The 12,644-nt window shown below is 32.5% G+C and overlaps 1 protein-coding gene across 2 annotated transcripts; it reads right to left on the bottom strand.

Annotated features, from left to right (window-relative positions):
• Nucleotides 1-1,342: 1,342 nt before the first annotated feature.
• On the bottom strand, nucleotides 1,343-8,507 carry LOC113854259 (COP1-interacting protein 7). 2 transcript variants are annotated; one of them, XM_027485165.1, is made up of 9 exons: nucleotides 8,054-8,507; nucleotides 7,786-7,962; nucleotides 7,503-7,627; nucleotides 6,664-6,716; nucleotides 6,532-6,584; nucleotides 6,272-6,424; nucleotides 5,167-5,396; nucleotides 3,085-4,793; nucleotides 1,343-2,835 (listed from the first exon to the last, which is right to left on the bottom strand). In XM_027485165.1, the coding sequence occupies exons 1-9, from the start codon at nucleotides 8,110-8,112 to the stop codon at nucleotides 1,855-1,857; spliced, it is 3,540 nt and encodes a 1,179-aa protein (XP_027340966.1). In that variant the 5' UTR covers nucleotides 8,113-8,507; the 3' UTR covers nucleotides 1,343-1,854. The 2 variants fall into 2 exon arrangements, with proteins under 2 accessions (XP_027340966.1, XP_027340967.1); XM_027485166.1 differs by lacking the exons at nucleotides 7,786-7,962; nucleotides 8,054-8,507 and having other exon boundaries at nucleotides 1,344-2,835; nucleotides 7,475-7,608.
• Between the last annotated feature and the right edge of the window lie 4,137 nt (nucleotides 8,508-12,644).

The raw sequence follows: 12,644 nt of genomic DNA, 5'->3' as shown, positions 1-12,644 counted from the left end.
TTAAGAGATAAGACTCTTAAAAATAAATTTTAAATAAAAACATTAAAGATATATATTTTTTATAAATGTAACAAAAAATAATTTTTATAAAAAAGAAATTTTATATAAAGTAATAATAAAAATGTAAGTAAAACTTTAATATCTAAAACAAAACAAAATTAACAAAGTAATATGTATGAGTTATTTATGTCACGTTTGAGTTTAAATCATTTAAATAACTGAACTTAATTTTAAGTTTGTGTATATTTTTTAATTAAATAAACTTGATCAAATATATAATTAACAAAACTCAAATAATTTACTCATAGGTCGGCTATTTTGTTCTGGGACACAGCAAATAATGATTACTGTTCAACATGCTTTGAGTTTCATAATAAACACACCTCTTCCATTTTATTTTGAATTGAAGATCAATTGCTGACAGAGTAGGTTAAAGTAGACAGCAGATTAGACGATTTGATTTAAGATCAAAATCAATTTATTATACCATAACATGTATTTAACCATTTAAAATTTTAAAAAACAACACTTGTTACTTTGATGACATGAGATGTTAATACTAAACTCTTTGAGTTTGAAGCAACAATAAAGTAACCTATGATTTGTTGGGAGTTTGAAATTAGTTGTTGTGCAATATTCTACAGCTTCTGCTTAAGCCTAAGCATCGGAATCTCTAAATAAAATAACAATTTGTATTTTTATTTATTTTAGCAAAAAGAAAAGTGGCATCTCACCCTCAGCCACAGCACAGCTACGCACGGTTCGGTTTTCAGCTAACGTTTTCCTGTTTTTGTCTTACACATCATACTGTATTTATTGCTATTTATATCGTCGTATTCATGACACTATATTTATCACTATCTGTTACTTTTTTTATATTATAAATATCTTAATTAATTTTTATCTTTTCAAATATACACATAGAAGTACTGTATATCAAAACCAAATAATTCTAAATTCTTTTTTTATACCTAAAAATTCTTCTAATTATTAAATAAAAAATAATAAAATACTTTTATGTTTTAAAAATAATAAATACATATTTAATATTTAACACTTTTTTAAAAAAAGAATATGAAGGAAATATAGCAAAACCCCCAAAAAAAAAATCACAAAAATCAAAGAAATTTTTTTCCCCAAAATTATTGTATAAAAAAACATTACTCTTTTCCTTATTGTTCTGCTACCTCTCTGCAAGTCGCAGGAATCTCTCTCTCCCCAATTTAGAGAATTTTAGAATTCTATACTGTAGCAATTTATAACTTGCAATTGCTGGGTGTGTTCAACATTAATTTGAAGCTTCCAAGGGGCAACATAACTTACCAAATGAGGAAATGCATAAAAAAAATTCATTGCTGTAACAAACAGACCATTACAAAAGAATATTAGCATGAAAGCAATACACAACCAAACATTACAACTTCCATGATTTACAATACAAAGGAACAGGTTTTGGCATCCCATGACATTAAACAAAGATAAGCTCTTATAGTTATAGCGTTCTAACATGGAAACTTTATTACCTGCGAAATCCTTCCTTAGGATACACCATATTCAGATAATTTAGATCATGCATGAAAGCAACTCCCAATGCCCGTGGCCTTATTATTACGTGTGGCAAGCTGAAAACTATCTACAATCTTCCACATGACTGCCATGTCACATGAATGAGCTTTCAAAACAACAAATAATTCAATGTGCCAAACGCTTCCTGTGAGCTGAAGAATGGACAGAGTAAATTCTTGAAATATTGAATAACCGAAAGTAGGGATAAAGAGAACAGATAACTGTTCTTAACACTTCCAGAAGATTATGATTAACCCATTTGCACAAAAATCAATCCACCAGTATGCTTCAGCTCTTCCTTCCAAAGAAGAGAAGCTTTCGAAATCCTTTTGCTGCTTTTGAAGTGTCCTCATCACTGTTCCATTTCTTCCTAGAATGGATTGGTTCTGCCATCACTTGGTTAGTTGGTGGAGGGGTAGAAATTTGTTTCTCAGAGACTTTAGTAGGCAAGACAACATTGATTTCATCTATTTCTTGATTAACCTTTGAATTCACTGAAGAAATTGTTTGGAGTTTGCTAGGTAATGCAGCTGTAGGATTTATGATCACATTAGCAGCACGATGAGGCTTGTTATCACCAGCAAGTGAAGATAACTGGTCCAATACTTCTTCACCTCTTGGCCCATTTTTTCCCAACGTGTGATCATGATTCGGTGAAGACAAGTCCTCGTGGCCAACACTTCCCGGCGCGTGTTCTCTTTCTGAAATCAAATGTTTTACATGTTTCTCTGATGATGTCTTGGATAGCTCTCCAATGTCTTTCATACCAAGATCATTGGTATTTGGTTCACTAGATTGCATGGCGCTAGAGTTCACTGGCACTACTGAGGCTTCTATTTCATTCTTAGCCTGGACATTAGTGTCAGCAAGAACTTTCCCATTTGTTTTTGTGGCATCTTCTTTATGGTTTGAAGATTTGACTTCTTTTGGGGCCTGTTTCTTCTTTTCTATGCTAGCAGTCTTCTGCAATGGTAATCCATTTGCCTTCAAGGTTGGTTTCTTGGTTGGAACTGATTTTGCTTGACTTGGTGAAACCTTCTGCTGAGTTACTCGGGCAGTTGCGAGGCGATCAATGGTGGAATTCCTGAGGACCGGTTTGTGCAATTTCTTAGTCTCCTCATTGGATGGATGTATCTTAGGATTCTCTTTCTTTGTAGAAGTCACGGAAGTTTTAGTTTCCTTTCCAGTCTTCTTAGAGGCACTTCTCTCAGCAATTCTTTTCTGCCGCTGAATCAATAACTCCTCCTTTCTCTTTCTACTTTCCTCTTCCTATTAATAAAAGTGGGCAATATCAGTGAACGAATAAAAATTTAGTAAAAGAATGATGTACTCCAATAACTAAAAAAATTGTGATTAAGAGCTACAAAAAATATTAAGAAAAGTGAAAGTTTCATATGGATTTGGGGCAACTGAAAGTGTTGCCTTTTCCTAAGACTTATAATCAAAGAATTTTCAATATGTATTTGGAACAACTGAAAATGTTGTTTTGTCATGGAAATCTAGAAGTTGTTAGTTTACCTTATCAGATTTGTTTCTTGTAACTGTAGTTCTGCTTCCTGGGGATGCTTTGCTTCTTGACGTGATGTCAGATTTGTTTTTTCCAAAAGATGAATTTAAAGCCCTAGACTTTGTATCTTTACTTGAAACTTTCCCAGTTCGCACTCCAGGACTTTTTGTATCAGGAACCTCATGGTTAGACTGGTTTTTATCTGTTTCAACTTCAGAAAGCTTTCTATTTGCTTCATTTGAAGAAATGTTATTTTCATAATCCATTTCCATGCTCCATGCTGTCGCAATCTGCTCTACAGCTGAATTGCGGTCAAGAACCATGTAGAGATCATCTGGCTCGTGGGAATTTAAGATTTCAGTCTTATTGTGTGAACCTTCTTGTGTGCTGTTTGCGAATTCAGTAGCACCAACAATGTCTGAAACCAAACTTATGTCTGCTACTGATTGAGAATTGAACTGATCTTCTGAAGATCGAGCTTGAATCATGAAAGAGTCATCACTCATGACGTCTTTCTTATTTTTCTCTACGGATGATGATGAAATGGAAACACCATTTAAAATACTGAAGTCTTGGTTTCGGTCCTCATTTGCTGGTTTATCAGATTGATTGATAATGAACCAATCCTCTTCTTTCTGGCGTTTAGCAAGGGGAGATTCTAGGCCATTGCCAGAGAGAGCTGACATGGAATAGGTACCTGATTCTCCATTTCTCTGAGGAAACAACAACTCTTCATCTGTGTTATTTTTTTTCTTCATAAATGAAGGTGCGCCTTTTCCTTCCTTAAAGTATTCAACACCATTTTGAGCCTCCCTGTTGAATTCCCTCTCCATGACAACAAAGGAATCATTTGAAACTGCTCGAGTTTTATTAATGTCTGGTTTGTGGTTAAACTCATTTGACATTCCATCCTCAAAATTCTTATCAACAGCGTATTTCTCTTGAAACTTAATAGGCTGATTTTCTGTATCAAGAGTAGGATCATCATCCCTCAAAAGAAGATTCTGGAAAGCATCCCAGTTGTTATTGCCTTTTATGCCATTGGAATCAGCATCTATTGAACCATTTAGTGCGCCAGGGTGCTTTGCACTATGGTGTTTCTTATGGTGGCGGGAGTTTGACTTATGTCTTCTCTCCAGTGATCCTACAGCTTCCTCTACTTGCTGTTTCAGGGAATCTCCGTTGATAAACTCTTCCTCATTGGACAGACTCCCCTCTGTCATACTACCCTTTTCACCATCCCCATTAGAGGTTATATAGTTTATATTGCGAATAACTACTTTCCTTGAGGACTTCTTTCCGTGCTTCTTTTTGTGCTGATGTTCTGTTGAAGAGTGCTTTTTACCTTGCCTTGAATGGTCGTCCAAATCACTCTCAGAACTAGTATCAGAGGATGATGTGGACTCATCTTCTTCAGACTGATCCAGTACTTGAGAATGCTTTTTCTTTTTCTTCTTATATGATGATTTATGGTAATCCTTTTCTCGGTCAAGAACATTATGAGAGTCTTCTGAATTTGGTGGCCATTGCATATTCCCTGGATAATAAGAGGAGGGAACCTGCATACCAGGATACAGATACCCTTGGTATGGAGACATTTGGTGAAATGCATGACCCTGAAAATTGTGCATATACTGAGGAAGATGGTTTGGCCATGACATTGGCATTTGAGCCCTTCCATCTGTTGGTGGTGTTTGACCTGATGTTGGCAAGCTATAATCTGCAAATTTTCAAAATCAGTAAGTGTCAAACTTTTGGATCTAACTGTACAAGATTTAAGTTGTTCAAGAGACTTTGTTTCAGAAAGTTAGCCACACCTACATTTTTCTGGAAATTCCAAGTAGTATGATTTTTATAACTCTATTAAAGTGTGAAGCAAGCATAATCTCACAACTGATTGACAGGGAGCTCATGTATTAATTCTAAATTTTCTCAGAAGAACTATAAATTCTTTTTGTTTAACAATAAAGAAAATAGAAAAACAGAGGTGAGACTGCCATAATAATATATTTTGATCAAACAAGACTTGGTTGGAGAAAATGAGAAAACATAGTTGTTTTTCTTGAACCCTGGTTAGTAGCAGAGGAGGATACCTTGGCCTATGTCCAAACTTGCATGACTTGGAGTTGATTCAGAAATTGAAGGGTCAACTAAGCCATTTAATTTGCTGGTTGTATCATCTTCACCAGCAAGTATGATTCCAGATGTCCTCAAGTATGGCAATTCGGGCTGAGAAGATGCTTGCATGGCTGCTATCTCATCCATCCAGAGCTTGTCTTCGTTCTTTTGTCTGCACAGGTCTAAGAAATTTATGCATGCTTCCCTACATGAAACAGAAAGTTATATTAAATAACAAAGCATAGAAGGTAGTATAGGCTAAAAGAGTGAAGATCATTCACACAATAATCCTGTATCAAGGCATCATATGGATACACATTACATTCAATTGAGTCTATTCAGTAATTAAGTACAAGTACAAAAAGATCCAACAAAAACATTGATTAAGGCTAAGAGAGAAAGAGAGAGAGAAATGTTGAAGAAAACACAATATCTGCAGAAGATAAATGCTAACAACACATTCTTTCTAATACAGTCTTGGTTATTTATTGGTTAAAATTTATGAAAAATATAGCAATCATTTGAGTCCTCTTTACCAATTTTAATTTAACGTTTTTCTCTCATATTTTTATAGATTTCAATAAATTTTAACCAATAATTAGGAGTGTATTAAAACTGTGTTAGAGAGTGTGTTCCTTACACTCCTCTTGACATAATATTGTTTGTCTTGCTTATGTTTCATCTATAATGCAACTATTCCTTATTATAGACTTCTAAATTCCAAACAGTAAATGGAAACAGATAAGATTCATCTTTCAAAAATATACTAAGCATTTGAAAAAAAGGACTTTCAACCAAACAAAAAGGAGGAGGAGGAGGCAATATGTATTTGCTTGAGGTAGGTGCTATAGACTATTCATGTCATATCTCAAAAGGAACATAGTCTTCATAATATGTCAATGACAAAGCAAAAAAGTAAAATGAAAAAACAAACAGTGAGCGGCTAGTAAGGTGTGAATCATTATGCCCAAATATAAGTATAAATGAACTTCCACTCAAGTTAGGTAAAAGTTTTCTCTTTTTCTCTGAAAAGTGAAGCATTTTAATTGATCAATGTCATTTTGTGGTTTGCTAGCGGACCTTAAACGTGATGCTCCAAATGCATCAGCAAAACATATAAGATCATCCACAGATTCTGGGTAAAATCCTGCTACTAAAGCACGAGCATAGGCCATTGCTTGTTCTTTACAAAGCATAGCTTTACGATTATCTAGAACACGCTGAAGGCGAACCCTGTTCGTCAAAAATCAATAAAAAAAATTATTGCATGGTATTATGGACACTATGAAAAACAAAACGATGTCATTCAAGACAACACAGGAAAACACCAAAAACAGTACTTGGAGTTTTCTTCATATCCATCTTGATTGGTTCCAAGGAGCTCATCTTTCAGCTGAAACTCAACAGGTAATAAGAGGTTCAATGTCATACCAAGACCAAGGAAAACATTAGCAAGAATCATGTTTACTTACCTTAGAGGAAGTTGTGGACCTTTTGACTCGCCCATCAAAAAATGAGACATTTCCTGTTAATCCCACGTCAAAATATGAATTCCATTCATAGAATGCATTAAAGAGAATGAAAAGTTTGAAGTTAGGAGTTGCAAGTCATTTTTTCTTTTCATTTACTTTTATTATTACAATACTAGAAACAATTTCCGGCCAACATAGCCTGCTTTTCACCTTTTATCTTTTCGCTGATCCTATTTAAAATGGTTATGGGAGATAAATAAGCAGAAAGGGAAAAAGATAAAACAGCTTGTTGCTGGCTTCAGAAAAGTACTAATGTTTCTTTTTTCACAGAAGATTGTAACCTGTAGAGACACTATTTGCTAATTTTACTCTAACATGAAACATTTAGTGCTTGCACAGTTAGCATGCTGTTGACTTGCTAGTCCAACCATCATTTTAGTCAGGCCATTTATCCACACACGCACGCACAAAAGAGGATAAAATTCTAAAAATTACTGAGAAGCCATGCCACACATCCAAGTAATTTGGTACCCTTCCAATCAAATAGGCCATAGATAAAGCCATGTATAACATGTCAGTTTATTACATAGCATTGTCATCAGTACGCATTAGTTTCTTGCACTAAAACAACTCCCAAAGTAAATAAATAAAACATTGTCTTTTATAATTGAATAGTTGCATTTGAGTAGAAATTGAAAAGAAATATAAGAACTTGCCAAAGAAAAGTTCAATTAAGAATAATAGGGAAAAAGAAAAGGTTGAGAAAGAGGTAGATGTTCCGGGATATACAATCAACAGAAAGATAAGTCACCGATGTGATTAAGAATTCCCATTCACACCTTCTGCTTCTGCCACCAAATTGCTCTTCTCATTTGACTGAATTGAACCTTCAATCTGCACAATCTCCTTTTCAATTGTCACAAACCTCTCTAGAACTTCAGGGGTGCTTATAAATCTAACAAACCTATAGAAGATGAACCAAAACACAAAAACAACATTGGTCTTTCATAATCATTTAATAAGATAAACTACACAAATAATCAAAGGGAGGGTAAGCCTTGGCCTGATCCCAAATTCACATTTTTCTGCTACACACTACAACACAAAATCAAAAGGAAAAACCTTTGAAGGGTGGCTTTGGTGAACCAGGGAGCATTTGCAAGAGGTGGGCGCAGAGTGATGGAATATCCACCTTTAGAAATCTGATCCTTGGCACTCTGAAGGTGAGAAAGAAACGGTTCTAACAACCCAGAAGCTAGTCTTTCACTCGCACCTCCACCAACAATGACAAGGTCACATCTTTAACAAAGAAACACACAAAGTCAAAATCACCAAAACATTTTCTTTTTCTCATTTGGAGCTAGAATTATGAACTGTGAAATTGTAGAACCTGGTTCTAGTTGGAGTGAGCTGAAAAAGGGCATGATCAAGACGAGAGCTTGGGTCCATAGCTTGAACACAATGGTCCAAAAGAGAGTGAAGTTCAAAGTTCAAAGCTTTGGATCCTTAAGCGCCTCCTCTCACCTGAGAATGCAGTGAGAGAGAGAGAGAGGTTGGCACATGGAGGGGTTTTTTTGTTGAGTTTTTAACGTGGGACCAACATAACATGCTGTCATGTAAACACACATACACACACGTTGTTTTTTAGAAAGAAGTTCAATGCGGCTTCAGAACTTGGAAGGGGTGGTGATGAAAGCAGATAGAGTTGAGAGTGGTTAAGAAGTCCATTTTGCTTTGCTTTCACTGTTAACTTGTCATCCAAGAGTATTCATACTCTCTCTCTTTCTCTGTATGTATGGGGGCTTGTCGGTGTCATTCACAGAGAAAGAGTGAGTGACTGAGCAGCAAGGAATAATTACAATTGTTGTTATCACTTCACACATTGTCAGTGCCAACCACAAAATTGAAAATGAAAAAAGTATACTTTTCGGCATCAACCCCATCTGTCTACATCCCATGCTTCCAATAAATACTAATAATTCTACTACTTTCTGGGGACGGCCCTTTTCTTCCTTCTACAATCTATAAACCTTTGGATTATCTTGGATGAATATGGCCACTATACATAATAAATTAAGGGGATTTTGTAATTAAAAAATTCTCATAAACTTAAATTTAATTCAAATTGAACCTTAATATAATTAATTATAAGTTCAAGATGTAAAATAATAATCAAATTTGCTATAAAATTGAAGTTACAAGTTATTTTAAGAATTTAACGTTTGTGCTTATAATTATTGTGTGTAACGCAACAATTTATTTCTGCATTTTGTTTACTATTATCCTTTCTGGAACTGTTATAATTTGGAATGTATTAACTGTATAAATTATTTTTTTGGTTGGTTCATATGGAATTTGAAACACATCAAGTTTTCGACTAGCGCATCTTAATTTTACTTTTTCATACTAAAAATTTCATTAAAAATAAGAGACCATGACTCTTACCATGTGATATGAGAGTTATATCATAAAAGAATCAAAGTTAATAAACTGTAAATGATTAGATGTTACAATGTTAATTAGTTATGTATTAATGTCTGAGCCTAGACATCTTTTTAAGCTGCAGTCCGCTTACCAAACTACTTTACTAATGCATAAATATTCGAATACGTATAAACTAAACTCAATAAACTGATCTAATCAAAATTACATTAAAAATAAAGAGCAAAAAGAAAGTGGTTCTTAATGTTGGGAGATAAACGGTTGCTATCTGTGGTTTGGAAATATAATTGGAGTCAATAAATTGGAAGGAGCTAGCTGTCTATGATTGTGTTTTTGGTACAAACAAATGTACATCTCCAAAAGAAAGGAAACCGACAAATAGGAGTAAGATAATAACCAAACCTCACCAATTGACATGACAAAACGAGTTATGGGAAAGAATGTTGTGTTCTTGCACTTTTAGAAAAGGACTTCCAGACGAGGATAAATAGTTGTCCTTTGTTCTACTACCCATGAAAAATAAACAATTGTCTGATTAAAAATAAGTTCTATGTTTCTTTTTGTTTCATCGATCATTTGGAGGAGAGGGAATAGAGGAAAAGGTTTCAGAAAGACAATCTACAAACTGTTAGACAAAGAAATTTCCACTGGTAAACGTTTATCTTTAGCCAAGTTTAAATTATCCTTTGAATAGAAAAAAGAGCATTAATATGCGAACAATTTTGCAAATGATTTTAGGGTATGTATGGACAATTGAAATCAACCTAATTTGTAGTTAAGGACAGGGACATTGCACTCGTGGGGCTATGTAATGGTGGTTGGATCATTGATATAAGAAAAAAAGGTGAACAAATTTGCAATCATAGCCTTGCTAATAATCCATCACTTTTCAGGTTAATGTCGGTTCATATATAGCTTTCCAATACAGAAACCAAACGCTTATAGGATTGCTTCATCCTCTGTTCATAGTAAGTAGGCCCTAATTATTGTCATTTAGTTTTATACTTCGTTGATACTAGAAATTTTTAATGTGTATTACAGAATATATAATAATAATAATTATTATTATAAATAATAAATTTTTATAACAATTTATATTAAATATCATTACATTAATATTAAGGTGGATATAGATTATTAAAATAAAACTTTAATTTTAATTGAAACAGTAGCAGTGTTTCCTTCCAATGCTTTCACCTAAATTTTCTCCTTGATTGCCGTTGTCAGTTTCTGAGGAAACACTGTTCCAACTTGGAGCTTCATATATTTTAATGTAGGGGAAAAAAGAGTGATCCCTTAAAGATAGCACAGTAGGGCATAGCTACCAGTAGATGGTGTAATCAATGAATCATTAGTTATTAGTTAAGAGTGTTTGTAGATGAAGTCTCAACATCTTAAGGAAATTAATTCATGAAAAAAGGTTCACAATGTTCTACCCAAGCAAGTGCTATTAATTAGCACAAAATATGTTAGGAAAAAACAATTACTGTAGATATGATCTATCTATTCACTCCTACAGATCTCATCAGAATTTTGTATTCTTTTACAATCAAATTTAAAGTAATTGTCAGGGAATTTTATCTCAAAAAAGTTCAAATTTTTTTCCCGAATTTGTTTAACTTCATTACAGTTAAACATTTCAAGTTGTTTGAACACAACTTTGAAGGTAATTATTTTTATTAGTCTCATTTAAATAAAATAAGAAATTCAATGTAAGTTTTCTCACTTATAGAACTAGCATTTTAAATTAAAAATTTTCATGTGTCATAACATTATTTTTAATTTAAAAGTTTTCTCACTTGAATTAGGACGGCCCTTGTGACTAATTCATAAATATTTTTGTTTCCTTGTAATTGAATCACAAGCAACCATTGAAGATAAGTGCAGAAAATCACCTGCAAATGGGACCAATATATTTTAAATTCCCAACTTATGCACTTTAATAGTTAGTCAGACCCACTAAATTAAATTAAGTTTTAACTGTCACACAAAATCTACATGGTAATTATCTCCTCTTTTGCCTTGGGTCTATAATCTTATAAGCATATATAAAAATCAATAAATAGAGGGAAATAAAAACAAAACAAAAAATGGTGCTTGGTCTCAAAAGTCTACCAAGAAACAATGATTTACCACATCTTAGCTGTGTACACATGCTGTCCATGATGAAGATGGTTGAACACACACTCTGACTGAACAAATACAATGGGTCCATGGAAGCTATTTTTGATTTGTTTCGCCATTGACACATGACATAAAGTTTTAACCAACACCACAATACAAGCAAACTGACCAAACCCTCTTATACCCCTATCTGCCATTGTCTCATAATCTTTGTAATATCTTTACATTTATTTTCCTAGTATTTGAGTGTATTTTTTCAGTGATATATTCACATAACATTTTTCATTACCATCACAGTCTTTGAGGGACCCTGAAGAATTGATATAGGAAGCTATAGGATGGGGCATATGTCACTTCTGCAGTAAGTCATTCTAGTTTTTTAGTTTTTTACACAACTTGGAGGAAAAAGTAAAATAAAACTTAGGATTAAACATAGAAATGATTTAATTTTTAATACATAGCATAATTACTTTAATCTGTCTTATTTAACTAATACTTCTTAATGTGTTTAAAGATATAGAATAAGAAATTAATAAATAATAAAATTTATAAAAATTATAACATTTAATATTATTAATATGTTAAGTCATATGATATAATAAATTTATTATACATACATTTTATTGCATTTATTTTGGCATACATTAGAAATATCACTTAACTAAAATAAAGTGTTTTAATAAATAAACTTATCTAAATACCTTATAACTTTTTTTAGACAGTTACTTGAAGTATCAGCTAAATTTATAGCTCATTAATTTTCTGTTTTTATCATTGATATTTACATTATTTATTTTAATTTTTTGAATAAAAAATTAATTTTTGAACAAGAAAACTAAATAAATTAACTACAAATTTAAAGTTATAATTACCTAAAATAAGTTCTAGAAAATTTTATTTTTTATAGTCAGTCTTTCATTGATTTAAATAAAATTAATTGTTGAATGATATTTTAATAGTGTATGGACTATTCATTTTTGTTTTGATAGATAATAATAGATATCACATGTAAAGTGTATTTAATAATATAACTTATGATTGTATGAATCGATGATAGTTGGAATAATTACAATTATTTCGGTAGGTCTCTTTTTCATTTTTTTTTCTACAAATATTTTATCTTGAATACATGGTTATAAGTTTTAGATAATTTCATAATTTTCATGAAATTGTTAAAAGGAAAAAGAAAAAAAAAACTCACTCTTACAGTTATATCTTTTAGAAACATGCATCATCCTTATTAATTTTCTTCCAATATAATAATGCCATAACTCATCAAACTATGATCTTATTCACATTATTTATGTTTTTTAAATATGAAATATGATGTCTAAATTTCTAACAATTTTTTATACAAAACAAACTAATAAGATTATATAAACAAGCTTTTTTGTTTTTTGTCAATTAGTTTAACA

Source organism: Abrus precatorius, unplaced genomic scaffold (genome assembly GCF_003935025.1).
Source record: "Abrus precatorius isolate BTA unplaced genomic scaffold, Abrus_2018 Scaffold11, whole genome shotgun sequence".
In the NCBI taxonomy this organism is placed as follows: domain Eukaryota; kingdom Viridiplantae; phylum Streptophyta; class Magnoliopsida; order Fabales; family Fabaceae; genus Abrus; species Abrus precatorius.
This window is presented reverse-complemented; position numbering and strand designations above follow the sequence as displayed.